This window comes from Psammomys obesus, unplaced genomic scaffold (assembly GCF_907164565.1).
Source record: "Psammomys obesus unplaced genomic scaffold, mPsaObe1.curated_primary_1811, whole genome shotgun sequence".
NCBI lineage: Eukaryota > Metazoa > Chordata > Mammalia > Rodentia > Muridae > Psammomys > Psammomys obesus.
Genome location: NW_026594462.1, coordinates 228,579 through 244,241, shown reverse-complemented (window position 1 = coordinate 244,241; position 15,663 = coordinate 228,579). Strand labels below are relative to the sequence as shown.

Sequence of the window (15,663 nt, the reverse complement as noted above, 5' to 3'; positions counted from 1 at the left end):
TAGAAAATATTGTAGATACCTCATACATGCATCCTAACAATGTACAGAGTATCTAAAAAGGCATCAACTCTACACAAAGAACTACTGGCTATTAAGAAATGCTCAGGGTCAGATAAATAGTGTTCATGTATAAATATATGCATATAATGCAAATTATTAGAATGTTGTAAAAAAAGAATATGAGAATGCTTAGAAGTAGTAAAACAAAGGAATAAATGTTGTAATTTGTGAATGTGTGTGTCTATGTATATATGCAAGGATGTGTGCCTGTGTCTATGTATATCTGTGTATCAGTGTGCACGGGCACGCACGTGTGTGTGTATGTGTGTGTGTGTGTGTGTGTGTGTGTAAGAGAGACAAGGAGAGTTTGTGCTGTGTTTAAGGATAGTCCAATTGTATAGCAATTGTACTGTCTGTGGTGAGACTTTACGAAAGTGCTCATTTCCTGTTATTTATGTACTTATTCTATCCCAGACTTCCATCTCCTTGGCAAAATGGATCTGCTGATTACTAGGAAACTCTTGCTTAGATTCTAATACATTCAGTAATCTTCACTCATTCTGACCAATTCAAGTACACCCTCGAATTTTGTAAACTAAACTTATTTGTGGAGAATATTTGATATGAATGTCCCAATACCATTACTAAATTCTGTATTAAATGCCCATGACATAATGACAAGTGTTCATTTTGAATTTAACATTTCCAAAGGATCATTTTATTTTTTTAATAAGATAACCACTGAACTCAGAATTGCATCAAAGAGGTAGGGATTCAGGGGAGCTTTGAAGGACCGGATCATAAAGGACCGTCTCAGTGACAGAGGACATGGATGTTCGCTCAGCAGTTGTTGTTATGAACTTCTCTGCACTTCAAGACCTTGATAAAATTGTCAACCTTATGTGTATCCCTGCGCACGCAGCGGTACAGGGTACGAAGAGCAGAAAAGCGATTGGCTTCATCAGACGACTGCAAATCTGACCATCCTGACCAGAAAGCGTAGTCCCTTTCAACATCTCCCGGATGAACCTAAACATGGAAAAGAAAGGGATAATTTTCCTTATTGATATTACTTGGTCATATTAGCTTCTTCCATATGAGTGTGTAAGTATGTATGTGTGTGGAGAGCACATGCGAACAAATGCACACATATGCATTAGGAGATCAGAGGTCAACATTGCTTAAACTGCCACTGCTGGCTTTTATCTTTCTCTATATTTATTTGCTTGAAAAAGATTCTTTTATTTACCACAGACTCTGCAATGATCTCTGTCTTCCTAATGCTGGATACAAATTGGAAAGTAAGAAGTCCAAGTATCACTATTTGCAGATGATGCTTGGATAGAAAGGAATATGCACTATAACGCTTTATTTTTAATGTGGATTCTGAGATCAAATTCCTTGATGTAAAAGAAGGCATTTGTAGACTAAGCCATTTCATTTGCTTCATTCTCTAAACTGGTAAAGTTTGAATTGTAGTAGATAGAAAAATTATTAGTATACAGATGGTTTGCCATGCATATGGACCAAGGTATTTCAAAGGCATTAGGCTTCTAAAAGTAAACATGATATAAAAATCCATATTTTCTGATGAGTCTTTTTTTCTGGAAAGAGGAATATTCATCCTGGAGTAACCTGAGTGATCGAGAATCTGGAAAATGTTTAACAGTATTTGTGTATTTGATCAAAGGACAATAAATAGTTGTAGTATTTTCTCAGCACATTCCTGAGGCATCATTCATACTTAAGTTTTAGGGAAAATGTTCTTTTATTCTTCTATATTTAAACTCAATCAGTTCTCCATATAACTTGTTCTTCCAAACCTTTGGGTATATTAGCCATTTCCTAAGTATGTTAAGGTTTAGGAATTCCAAGAATGATACCAGATCTTCTGAGTTAGTCAGGGAGATACATCACACCTGTGAAAGCTGCCTTTTGAGTCACTATGAGAAACATCTACTTTCTATTGAGAGTATTGGTGTGGGATTTTTGGTAAAGAATGTGAAGAAGGTAAAAATTACAAACAGAAGCTCCTTGCTGGCAAGGCTATGAATGAATCGGATATGTGAATATACATATATCTATATCTATATCTATATCTATATCTATATCTATATCTATATCTATATCTATATCTATATCTATATCTATCTATCTATATATATATATATATGTTTCAACATCAGAAATGAAGTATTGAAAAATTCACTTCTCATTAAACAAATTGCCTCATTCATGCAGGAGATGGGGAAAGAAATGTGAAGACTGACTGGGCTTACCCTGCTGAGTATGGTGGACAGTCCCTCCTGCAGTCCTAGAATTCTTTCTTCCAAGTCTTTTGTCCTTGACAGCAGAGTATCAGACACACCTGGAAGAGCAGCCACTGCAGACACCATGAGCTTCAGAGGCTCTTCCCAGGCTAGTAGGACACTGATAGCGGCTTTCAGAAGGTCTTCTGACTAAACAATCACGAAGAACATCTTATATTAACTAAACACCAATATAAGTGATATACAACTAAGTTGATATATGCGGTGGCTGAATGAGGGTTTGCGAGCTACAGTATTGATTCGTTATGAATGGGAATATAGAAAACACTTGTAGCACACAACACAGAAATAATATTCTGTCACAGGATTACAATTTGCTCAAGTAAAAGTAGTTATGCTTAACAATGTATTTTTTTAGAATATCAAACTAATCATATTTTGTTTTCACTGTACATTGTTACTGTCTTTAGTCCGTGTGATTGTCACACTTGAATGGTTTTCTTGTCTATGAGTAACCAAGTTGTGATTGAGCATTATATGTACCTATGAGATTTTATTGAGGTAAAGTAGATGTCAATACTGTCAGAGATTAGAGGCCTAAATTATTTTCACACTAATGGTCCTATTGCTCATTCACATATACACTTCTGCTCTCTGTATTATTATATAATATTAAAATAGAAGTACAATGAAAAAAATAAGACATTTAGAATCATGATGGACTTCTTCCCCTTGACTCTAGCATAGAAGTCCACTTTTTGGTCAGGTTCTGAAGAAAAATAAATCAGTGTTGCCTTTTTAAATCCAACATGCGATTTTGACCATATAAGTTTGTGCCCATTACCAGAAAATATATTATTACCACATCTGATTGAAAACTTTTGCTTCCATGTCTGTTAACTACTGTCCTGGTAATAAAATAAAAAATGAAGTACTAAGGGAATCTGATGGAAATTTTACAGGATACATGTAAATCATGTGAATAAAAAATGCTGGCCAAATGGTAATAGCAAAATCCGTTGCCTCAAACTTTGCAATTTAGGGATTAGGATTGAAGTATTAAGTTGAATGAATTTCAGTTTCTTATTCTACTTAGTAGTCATGTAATTCAATGTCTATATAAGCTTTTGAAACCTCAGTTCTTTATGGTCCTATCAATGACATGTTTAAAGAGAACTGTTTTAAGGATTAAATGCATCAATGTCAATGGACTGCTTCTTGAGGATTCTAGATAAGTAGATCTGAGCAAATGCTCACCTCTTCCTACACATCTTTTTCATTTAATTTTCATTATTATACTCATGATTTATTCATGAGAAGAGTTTGTGGGTAGGTTTCTGGTATTATGAATGAACAGGAAGGGGAAATATATTATATGTGTGAGATTTGCACACATAAGACCTTTAGGGTTAATCATACTCAGTTGTTTATATCAGAGACTGAGAAAGAAGATGTTACAACAGTTATATATGATAGGTGCCAAGATACGCAATCCTATTCATATCACAAGAGTTATCATCAAGAGTAATGTATTTTATGTAAAGGAAACTATTTTTTCAGTTTATTTTCACTTGATTTACAAGAGAAGACTAAGTTGCTATGGAGGTTCTCATAAATAATGAAGAAACAAAAGTACGTCCCTGTCTTTCATGTAAAAAAGAATCGTTAATTATTTAGTAGTATGCTTCCAGAAGGGAGTTTAGTATTCTTCCATAAACACTACTGTATCTGCAACTCTTCCTCACATAAATGTATATTTAACCAGGAATATCCAAGTCACATTAAAGCATCCCAGAATATATTAATGATGATCTCCCAGGAAATTTACTGCTAAAACCTGGAGCTCCGAATGGTCAATTTAGTAGTCTACAGTAATATGAAGCAATCCTTTGTCTTAGTGTGAAATTATCAACCCAGAAAACATGATTGTCTGTTTCTTCTTCTTCCCTTTTCCTGTATCTGAGATCACCATACCTGCTGTGGCGGCAGAGAGCTAACACAGAACAAGTATGCTCGGTGTTACTTCAGCAGTTTTTGTGAAAGCCGTGAGGGAAACTTACTTTTGTCTGGTGGACTTGCTCACTGTTTTCTGGAGTAGGGATTGAGGCAGTGTGGCAAGGGCTAAACATCAGGTACTGGTTCAAAGTTCTACCATACTTCATATCCTGGAAAAAATGGAAACTTCTCATTTACTGGGGATAACTATTGAATAAATACATTTATGACCACATCAGTAATGAAATTTGTAAATGTAAATTCTTTCAGCAAATGATAAATATACAGCAATTTAAACAAGGAATGAAGTAAAGACTGTCTACTTACATTTTCTGCCCATTGTAAAAACAATAAAAATTTCTACCTTGCAATGCTCTTCCTTTCTTCCCTATACTCTTGCTTTCTCCTTTCTAAATGGTATTGTTTAGAAGTGAAGCACTAAAATAAATATATTTTTTAAATTGAGGGTTTAAGTACAGCTGCTTTTAAGTTTCAGGTTAATGCTATGATATAATGCCCATTTTTTTCTCTCATAGTTAAAAATATCTCGTCCACTTGGCACACAGTTATCTATTTCCTTTAAATAGGCACTGTAAAATTAAATAATTACTCTTAAGTACACAGTCCTATTGATGGTATTAAAAGAAATCATTAAAAATCTAGGTGTGTTCTAAAGAAATATTTACCAATGAATGAAGGAAGGTTTTATGTTATTTTATTTTAATTTAATTTTTAAATTTATTACAGTGTATTCAGTTTGTATCCAAACTGTAGCCCCCTCCCAATACCGCCCTTCCTCCGTCCCTCTTCTTGAAGGGTTTAAAATAATTATTTAGTAGTTAAACATTAGTCAATAGAAGGTTGTATTTCCTGAAGAAATGTGTTATTTAAAATGCATATTTTTAATGCTGGCAAGCAGTAAATTTGTAGAAGTGTAGTGGATTTCTAGAAATAATGTACAGAGAAAAGATTTTTCAATGTAGAATATGTAACAAAAGAAACACTGGTGGGTAAGAATGGCAAGGGAAATATTTATTCAATGTAAGTCTAAAGATTTATGCTCCGTATTTTCAATTTCGCACTGAAGTTTTGTTTGTTTGTTGTTTTCCCTTATTGATTGGTCCTAACCCAATCAAGTATACTTAAAAGAATAGAGAGAAAAAAAAAAAGAAACTCCTCCTTCCTGAGAAATTAAAAACAATTCAATCCTCATCATTTGTGTGTTTCTGGGCAGCTTTTCTCTTAACATTGTTTTCCATCGTTTAGTTTTACTCTATTCATACAATTAATTGCAAGGTAATTCCTCTAAAACGGGTGCAAAGTCTCCATAGTGGTAAGTCAAATTGGCCATATAGACAGAACCCCTTCACAAAAGACAGGATTTCACAGTGCACCCAATCAATACCTTTTGGACTTCATATGAAAAATGCTGCTTTGAAAAAGTTCATTAATAAAAATTGAGCATCTACTTCTTTCTTTACATATCTATTTTTTCATGAGACTTCCCAATGTCCTTGCTATATGTTACAGTGTCTACTTTTCACTGATGAAATCATTGCATTTGAAATTTGTTTCATGATGGGTTCTGCTTTTGAGTAGAGTTTGATGATTGCTCTTTCAGAATGGAAACCATTTCTAGGACACCACAAGAAACTCCAAAGAATCAACAAATCTGGACTCACAGGAACTCAGTAATACAGATGGACAATCAGGGAGCTTGCAGGGCCTCTGTATATATGTCATAGTTGTGTAGCTTGGTGTTGTGGGATTCCTAACAGAAGGTATAAGGACTATTTATGTTGCCTTTGTTTGCTTTTGGGACATGTCCTCCTATTGAGCTGCCCTGTCCAGCCTTAATATTACTGCAACTTGATATGCCATGTTGTTTGCTATCCCTGCTCTTTTCTGAAGGAAGGTGGAAGAGGACTGGATAGGGAGCAGCTGGAGGAGGCGGGAGGTAGGGGCAAGAGAAACAGTGTTGGGACATAGGTACTTACAAACTCAATGAATGCTTTCGAAGCAAGGTCATGGGTGGAGTGTGACCATCCAACCACACGCTCGTAGAGGCTTCCAGTGGACACCCCGTATTTTGGTGAGGAAGTCACAGGCTCCCAAAGGAGCACGTTTGACACTGCCAGCAGAAGGAATGTCCCAGCTATAAAGAGAAATGACACTGAAATGACCTAATTCAAATGAAGTTTCATTAGTGAGACTGTGTAGAACACACTGTTTGTCCTAAGTTTCCTGTGCTACAATAGTTGTTCTGTAGATACAGCATTTTAATAATTTTGTTCAGTGAGAGAACATAGGTGACTAGTGCTATCTCTCCCTTCCATAGATTGAGAATTTCTTCAGCTTGGCTTTGCCTTAGCAAAGCATCTAAATTTATAAACATCTTTAGCTAAGATTAATCCTGAGACAGTCCTCAAGCCACTTTGTGTATTTTATAGAATTGGGAATTATGTTTATTTTTACTACATTAAGTAAACATTAATTAGTTCATTAATTAATATTTCTTGCAAATGTCAGTTGAAACTTAAGCTGACTTGTTAAAATAGGCCTTCTTTTCTTTTTGTTATTTATTCCCTACATCAAATTGGTAAAGTCACAACTCTACTGTCAGTGTCTACCTAAGATTCCAGAACTTAGCTCTTCCTCAGGTGCATTTATGTGAGCAAAGAATTATTCAAGTCCTCATGCCCCATAATATCACTTGTGGTTTCTGTGACTGACATAAATAAACTATTGAATCCTATGTTCTCAATAAAGTTCAACTTCTCAGTTCCATTAACAAGGTCATTTTTTATTGTCTTGATTTTTGTCCTGCATGATGTCCTGTGCCTGAAAGATGGTTACAAGTATTCATGCATTAGAAACCTGTAACAACGTTCCATTCTTTCTCCTATGTCAACTTTTTCAGGGGAATTTCCTTAGGGAACCATTGGCCTCAAGATTGATTCAGCAACTCCTGACAAAGTACTAATTCTCAGCTCAATGTTGTCTTGTATCTTGGTGAGTCACAGAAAGCAATAGTTTTCCAAATACTACAGTGCCGATCAATAAGAACAAAGAATCTTTTCCATCCAAACTATCACCATGAAATAACATATTATTAAAGCGCAGTATGGATAAAATGTTACTTACTGAAGCATGGTTGAGTCAAGGAGAGCTGCATCTTGGAGAAGTCCTTCTGAAGTGTGGACTACACCAGAAGGCTGCTACACCTGAGTGTTATCTTCCTTCTACTTACTGCCTCCCATATATACTAACAGATTCTTCCCAAGGTCATGCAGGTCATCAGGCAGAAGGAAGTAATGCCTTTTGTCATGGTAAAGGTTTCATGATTCCATCCACTCAGTAAGTATAAAAATATGCCTTACTCTTGCCACAGTTACGTCTGACATATCTGTTCTGCATTTTACAGCAGTGTTCAGGGTTCAAATTATTTTGAAAATCACAAAGGCCATCTCAGTTCCATAGTGACTCAGTAACATGTCAAGGAAGAAAATACATTTCCTTATCCCTTTTCTCTAGATCAGAGTTCTATATCCTTTCTGTCCTGTTCCTGTCAACTGTTAACTCCCCTAGGTGTCTCAGGTGGTAACAAAAGCCCTCTGTAGTTCTTTTTTAGCTTTGGGCTGGCATATCACGGCAACAGCCCATTATTCTCAGTGTTTAATGAAAATGTGGATTTCTGACTGTAACTAGCAAACTTTACTAAAAGCTTCTTTTCACAAAGTAGATACTGCGTCAGCATTAAGCAGGCAGAAGAACAGATGTTTAAAAAGCACTTTGATAGCCATATGATATATACTTTACAAAAGCTGATGGTACAAGCAGAGATGGTGAGCATGAAACATGTTTTTGCGACATTTTACAAGGTACCTTGTAGATTGCCTCCAGGATGGTTAGCTTTACATCATTTTAGAAAATTATTTCTTGTAACCATAACTCATTGCAACATTAATAAAAGTATTCATTACCTCGTTGATGGGCATCTGGGTTGTTTCCAGGTTCTGGGTATTACAAATAAAGCTGCTACAAACATGGTTTAACAAATGTCCTTGTTATGTACTTGAGCATCTTTTGGATATATATGTGCCTAGGAGTGGTATAGCTGGATCTTGAGGAAGCGCTATTCCTAGTTGTTTGAGAAAGCGCCAGATTGCTTTCAAGAGTGGTTGTACAAACTCACATTCCCACCAGCCATGGAGGAGGGTTCTCCTTTCTCCACAACCTCTCCAGCATGTGTTGTCACTTGAGTTTTTGATCTTACTCATTCTGATGGGTGTAAGGTGGAATCTCAGGGTTGTTTTGATTTGCATCTCTCTGATGGTTAAGGACAATGAGCATCTCTTTCTGTAAGTGTTTCTCTGTCATTCTATATTCCTCTACAGAGAATTCTCTGTTTAGCTCCGTACCCCATTTTTTAATTGGATTACTTGATTTATTGCTTTTTAACTTCTTTAGTTTGTTATATATTCTGGATATGAGCCCTTTGTCAGATGTAGGGTTGGTGAAGATCCTTTCCCAGTCTGTAGGCTGTCATTTTGTTTTGACAACACTGTCTTTTGCTTTACAGAAGCTTTTCAGTTTCATGAGGTCCCATTTATTGATTGTTGCTCTTAGAGCCTGTGCTGTTGGTGTTCTGTTCAGGAAGTTGTCTCCTGTGCCAAAGAGTTCAGGGCTCTTCCCTACTTTTTCTTCTAACTGATGTAGTGTATCTGGTTTTATGTTGAGATCTTTGATCTACTTGTACTTAGAATGATCTGGACCACAATAAATCTGGGCACAGGGGTCTTTTCTGAGACTGTATCTACAACCAAGGACCATGTAAGGATATAACCTAGAACCCCTGCTCAGATGTAGCCCATGCTAGCTCAATATCCAAGTGGGCTCCCTAGTAAGGGGAACAGGGACTATTTCTAATATGAACTCAATGGCTGTCTATTTGACCTCCTCCCCCACCTGAGGGAGGAGCAGCTCTGCTAGGCCACAGAGGAGGACTTTGCAGCCAGCCCTGAAGATACCTGATAAGCTAGGGTCAGATGAAAAGGGAGGAAGACCTCCCCCATCAGTGGACTTGGAAAGGAGTAGGGAGAAGATGAGGGAGGGAGGGTAGGATTGGGAGGGAAAGAGGGAGCAGGATACAGCTGGAATACAAAGTTAATAAACTGTAACTAATATTAAAAATAATAAAAATTTAATTAAAAAAGAAAGAATCACAACTGAAAAACAACAAACAAACAAAAAAACCCCAAAAGTATATATACATTTCCATCAGGTTGATCAGTTTACCAGGTAGTTGAGTAATAACATCCATTGATAACAGTCCTCTATAGGCTGCACAGTACTTATTGACACCAAGTAAACCATTCCTTGCCATGGCCATTTGAACTATTTAGAAAGGTAAATATTTTGACTGTTAAGTCAAGAAGTGCAGTCTCATAAACAAACAAACAAAAAAATCTATCCATTTAAATCTAGTACACAAACAAAAGTTTGTCCAGAGTTTGATCCTTCCATGTGAAAGTTTTCAAATACTCATAAGAATGAAATTTAACTCCTATACTGAGATACTATTCCATTAATTTTGAATAGCCAGAAATTGTGATTTTCACGTATGGAGGGTACCTTCTTCTAATCCATTAATTTCTATTTCTTTTTCCTGAAGGTTTTCAACTAAATAAGTCATGTAGAAGAAGCATTATATGGATAGAAAATTTTCAGGCTAGACAGTTTCAAAGAGTAGAAATTGTCAGTGAGCTTGATAATCTATAGAAGAAACAAGAAAAACTGTAGGAAGTTTTAACAGGATAAAAAGAAGTCTCAAGACGCAACTAGGATTAAGTGTTCAAATAGAATAGATCAGCATGTGTGAGAGACATGATTCTGATTAATTAGATATCTATATACTACCTCATTCTGTCTGAGACTCTTTCCTTATGCTGACATCTGCCATGATGTTCACTGGATGGATTCAGTTGTGCTGCACAAATGAATAAAAGAAAGTAAGTAAAACAATAGCCCATTGCTTTTAGCTATGCTCATTGCCTTTCTAGCTATCTTAAGGGTTCTGTAGGGCACTGCATGGTTTGTTAATATGATTTTTAATTGTCTAAATGTTTAGCTCAATCGGCCTAAAGAAGACACAGCACTTTTAACTCTGACATAGTTCTGTTTCTCAGAGTGATACAAGCCCTACTTACTGTTCACCTTCAAGCAAATAACCCTAGATATGACGCAAATCACAGGGACACATATCTCATTCACCTTCAGTGTCCTTATTTCAAGGGGAAAAGTGCACAATGCGCTGTGATGCAGAGATAATTTTGAATCTTTATGGCCTGCTGAATTCCAACAGAAATATTTTACCATTTGCATACAGTGACTCCCTTGATCAACCTTTTCCTTTTTTTTTTTCTCTCCATCTTGACTGTATTCATATTCAGAAAGGCTAAAATGCTTTCCTTTAAACATTGCTTTGTGACTTAGCTCTGTAAGGGGGAAATACATTCTAAACACAGTACTTACCACTTTTTGCCCAACAGATTATTACCATCTCTTTTTTTTTTCTTTTTATTATCAGTTACATTTTGTTAACTCTGTTTCCCAGCTGTATCCTGCTACCTCATTCCCTCCCAATCCCACCCTCCCTCCCTCATCTAGATTATTACCATTTCATTGGAAAAAAATTAACATTTTTCTCTGCTATGTAGCATTTGCTGTCCATAGCTGACTTACACCATGAGCCAAGAAATTTCCATTCCTTTCCTTAAATAAGGAAAGAAGTGTGCAAATACAGGAATGTGTATTTCCTACAACCAATAACATGTGTCTACAGTAGCCAACAGGTCAACCTGGGTCCCACCCACATCTCTTAATCTATATGAAAGGGAAAGATGGGCCAATTCATAGTTCTGCCTGGATATGATCAATCTTGTTCAATTCATAAACTACAGAATGCCTTCAGGATAGTGTAGAATAAATTTCACTTCTCTCTCCTCTGTTTAAATTATTAGGTAAAAGAAACAATGAAATTCATTTTCTTCTACTTGTAAATATTTCTATGTTTTTATGGAAACAATAAATACACATTTTGTGGGCTTGTGGATACACTTGCCTGCTCATGAGTCATTTTATTCAAAAGCATCCATTAAAAAAATCTCAGAGCAAACGGGTCTCTGTGGTTGAAATACAGGAAATTCTAGCTATTGGATTTTTCCCTCGTGCTGTGATTTGAGTCTGAGGCTCTCTCAGTTACATGAAAGCATATTGGATGGACAGATGAAAAAAATTGGGGATCCTTTGATTTTGATATTATCTCAGTTTTTCAAGGTCCTTTTCTTAATATTTTTAAAACTAGTGTGAATGCATAGGGTCAAGAGTTCAAACTTCTTATAATTTTAAAGATTTTTTAACTTTGATTTTAAAAGTTGTTATAAAGGCCTGAATATTGTAAATTAAAGTGGCCATGGTGTGGCCCCCGGAACTGCCTACAGCTGTCATATCAGGGCTAGGCTTCAGGTAAGTGTCAACACGCAGGACACCTGTCTACATTTCGGATTTAGAAATCAAATTCATACCCACGTGATCATACAGAAGCAGTTTGTCAAAAGACCTAGACCATGGCCTGCTTGTGTTCAATATAAAAACAAACAAACAATCACCAAAACAAAACAAGGAAGCAAACAAACACTCTGGTTGGTGAATTTCATGATTAGGAGAGTTGTAGAAAATGGTTTAGGTATTTTCCTGATTTATTTTGTTTTCTTTGTGACAATTTGTAGAATATGTACATTCCATAATCTATTGAACCATTTGCTGAAGGAGAGATTAGCCACGAGACAGAAAAGCTCAATTTTCTATAATGGGGCTGGGAACTGGCTCCTCTGATTCTAAATATCATTTCTGGCCTTCCTGTGGTTGGGTTTGATTTCATCCTTGCCTTCTCATTTTCAGTGCTATAATCTTATAGACACATCTGAGATGAGCCCTTTGTTTCCTCTGAGGTTAAACTGTTTGTCTTGGAATGAAGCTTTTATGGATGGCAGGTATTAAAAGGATAGGAGGTATTAAAAGATGAAAAACAAGAGTTCTACAAGGAGGCAAACATTCCAGCATGTTGGAAAGCTCATTATGCAAAACAAAACAAAAAACATCCTGGTTATATTCATAAAGACTAAATTAATCAGGTCTTTTTTTTGAAAATATTTTTATTATTTTCTAAAGTACAAATTAATGTTTTATTTTTTATTATAGTTTATTCACTTTGTATCCTGGCTGTAGCCCCCTCCCTTTTCTTCTCTTGGTCCAACCCTCTTCCTTCTCCCATGTCCCACCTCTAGTCCACTGATAGGGGAGGTCCTCCTCCCCTTCTATCTGACCTTAACCTATCAGGTCTCATCAGGACTGTCTGGATCATCTTTCTCTGTGGGCTAGTTAGGCCACTTCACATGGGGAGATGATCAAAGAAAAGGCTACAGAGTTCATGTCAAAGACTGACTCTTTTCCACTTACTAGGATACCATCTGGAAACTGAACTGCCCATGGGCTACATCTGAGCAGGGCGTCAAGGTCCTCTCCATGCATGCTCCTTGGTTGATTCATCAGTCTCTGCAGGCCCCCTGAGCCCAGATATTTGGCTCTGTTGGTCTCCTTGTGGAGCTCCTGTCCCCTCCAGGTCTTTCCATCTCCTTCTTCTATAAGATTCATAAGGTCTTTTTAACCCAACACATGCCTAACCTATGAAGATGCTAGATGCTGAGAGACACGTACACACACTCTGTCGTACTGTGCTGCCTGGAAGAAGCAGAGGCCATCTGATAACTGGAAGAAGCAGACATGAGCTTATCTGCTTACAAAAAGAAAAACAGGCAGAGAAGGACAAGTAAGCTGTCCAGAATAATCTTAGACCAATTAAGATTGCAGCTACTTGAGCTCTGTCAAGTTTTGTAAGTGTACTCCAGGTTTCCAGACTTCAGGACCTGTTTTCCATGCCTATACTGGGCTATTGGTTAGGTAGCTATCTTTTGAGACATTTTGAATATGCAAAAAAAAATCATCCCTGGTTCCATTAGCTAGATGAAAAACCTATGACTGTCAATACTGTAGATCCCAATATGCTACACTTACCCTGTTAAGGCAGTATCAACTATGCTTTTACAGTTATTGTAAGAAATTAGATCATATCTCAACCCTCATATGAGAACTTCTATTTCTAGAATACATATTTATATGTGTTCATAGAAATATATGTATATATATATATGTGATCAAATAAATGTATAGTATATAAGTGACTGAGGATTATTCAGATTTTTTTAAATTTTATTTATTTCTTATCAGTTACATTTTATTAACTCTGTATCCCAGCCATGTCCCGATAGCTCATTCCCTCCCAGTCCCTCCCTCCCTCCCTCATCTCCACCGTGCTCCTTTCCAAGTCCACTGATGGGGGGGACCTCCTCCCCATTCATCTGATCCTGTTTTATCAGGTATCTTCAGGACTGGCTGCAAAGCCCTCCTCTGTGGCCTAACAGGACTGCTCCTCCCTTGGGGGTGGGGAAGCCAAAGAGCCAGTCATTGAGTTCCTGTGAGAAATAGTCCTTGTTCCCCTCACTATGGGAAGCCAATTGGTTACTGAGCTACCACAGGCTACATCTGACCAGAGGTTCTAGATTACATTCATACATGGTCCTTGGTTGCATGTCAGTCTCAGAAAAGACCCTGTGTCCAGATATATTTGGTCCTTGTGGAGCTCCTATCCTTTCCTCATCAGAATAACTCCCCTTCTTTCTTATGATTCCCTGTACTCTGCCAAAGGTTTGGTCATGAGTCTTTGCTTTGAAAACACTGCTAGTTAGAGTCTTTCAAATGTGCTCAGTAGACTCCTGTCATATGTTCAATGAGCATTCCATCTGTCTTTCTAAATGAGGATTGATAATCTTACCCCATGTCAGTTCTCTTGATTATCTTTTTTAGGTGTATAGATTTCATTATGTTTATCATATCTTATAGGTCTATATAAGTGAGTATATACCATGTTTGTCTTTCTCCTTCTGGGATATTTCACTCAGGATGATCTTTTCTAGATCCCACAATTTGCCTGCAAATTTCATGATTTCCTCCTTTTTGATTGCTGAATAGTATTCCATTGTGTAAAAATACCACAATTTCTGTACCCATTCCTCTGTTGATGGACATCTGGGTTGTTTCCAGGTTTTGGCTATTACAAATAATGCTGCTATAAACATGGTTGAGCAAATATTCCTTTTGTGTACTTGAGCAAACTTTGGGTATATACCTAGCAGTGGTATAGCTGGGTCTTGAGGAAGCACTATTCCTAATTGTCTTAGAAAGCACCAGATAGATTTCCAGAGTTGTTGTATCAGATTACATTCCCACCAGCAGTGGGAACAGCCTAGAACTCATTGGCACAGGAGACAACTTCCTGAACAGAACACCAACAGCACAGGCTCTGAGAGCATCAATCAATAAATGGGACCTCCTGAAACTGAAAAGCTTGTGTAAATTAAAGGATATTGTCATCAAAACAAAGCGACTGCCTACAGATTGGGAAAGAATCTTCACCAACCCTTTATCTGACAGAGGACTCATATCCAGTATATATAAAGAACTAAACAAGCTGAAAAGCAGCAAACCAAGTAATGCACTTAAAAAATGGGGAACAGAGCTAAACAGAGAACTCTCTGTAGAGGAATATCGAATGGCAGAGAAGCATTTAAAGAAATGCTCAACCTCATTAACCATTAGGGAAATGCAAATCAAAACAACCCTGAGATTTCACCTTACACCCATCAGAATGGCCAAGATGAAAAACTAAAGTGACAACACATGCTGGAGAGGTTGTGGAGAAATGGAACCCTCCTCCATTGCTGGTGGGAATGTAAACTTCTACAACCACTTTGGAAATCAATCTGAAGCTTTCTCAGACAACTAAGAATAAAGTTTCCTCAAGATCCAGCCATACCACTCCTAGGCATATATCCAAAAGAGGCTCAAGTACACAAAAAGGACATTTGTTCAACCATGTTTGTAGCTGCTTTATTTGTAATAGCCAGAAGCTGGAAACAGCCCAGATGCCCCTCAACTGAAGAATGGATGCAGAAATTGTGATATATCTATACAATGGAGTATTACTCAACAATGAAAAATAAGGAAATCATGAAATTTGCAGGTAAATGGTGGGACCTGAAAAGGATCATCCTGAGTGAGTTGTCCCAGAATCAAAAAGACACACACGGTATATACTCACTCATACAAACATACAACATAGGATAAACCCACTAAAACTGGTACATCTAAACAAACTAAGCAAAAGAGAGGACCCTAACTAAAATGCTCAATCCCCGTTCTGAAAAGCAAAGAGGATGGA

General features: G+C 36.9%; 1 protein-coding gene across 1 annotated transcript; it reads right to left on the bottom strand.

The window, feature by feature from the left end:
• Positions 1-840: 840 nt before the first annotated feature.
• Positions 841-7,440, bottom strand: LOC129685523 (prolactin-3B1-like). The gene is made up of 5 exons (XM_055619042.1): positions 7,410-7,440; positions 6,263-6,420; positions 4,331-4,435; positions 2,280-2,459; positions 841-1,029 (listed from the first exon to the last, which is right to left on the bottom strand). The coding sequence occupies exons 1-5, from the start codon at positions 7,438-7,440 to the stop codon at positions 841-843; spliced, it is 663 nt and encodes a 220-aa protein (XP_055475017.1).
• Positions 7,441-15,663: the final 8,223 nt, after the last annotated feature.

Bases quoted from the DNA above. Each gene is read 5' to 3' on its own strand.
- LOC129685523 (XM_055619042.1), bottom strand. From the start codon at position 7,440: ATGCAGCTCTCCTTGACTCAACCATGCTTCA. The intron at 4,436-6,262 runs GTAAGTACCTAT...CATTTTTTCCAG, and splicing joins CGAAAGCATTCATTGAGTTT to GATATGAAGTATGGTAGAAC. The intron at 1,030-2,279 runs GTAAGCCCAGTC...TTCCATGTTTAG, and splicing joins TGTCCACCATACTCAGCAGG to GTTCATCCGGGAGATGTTGA.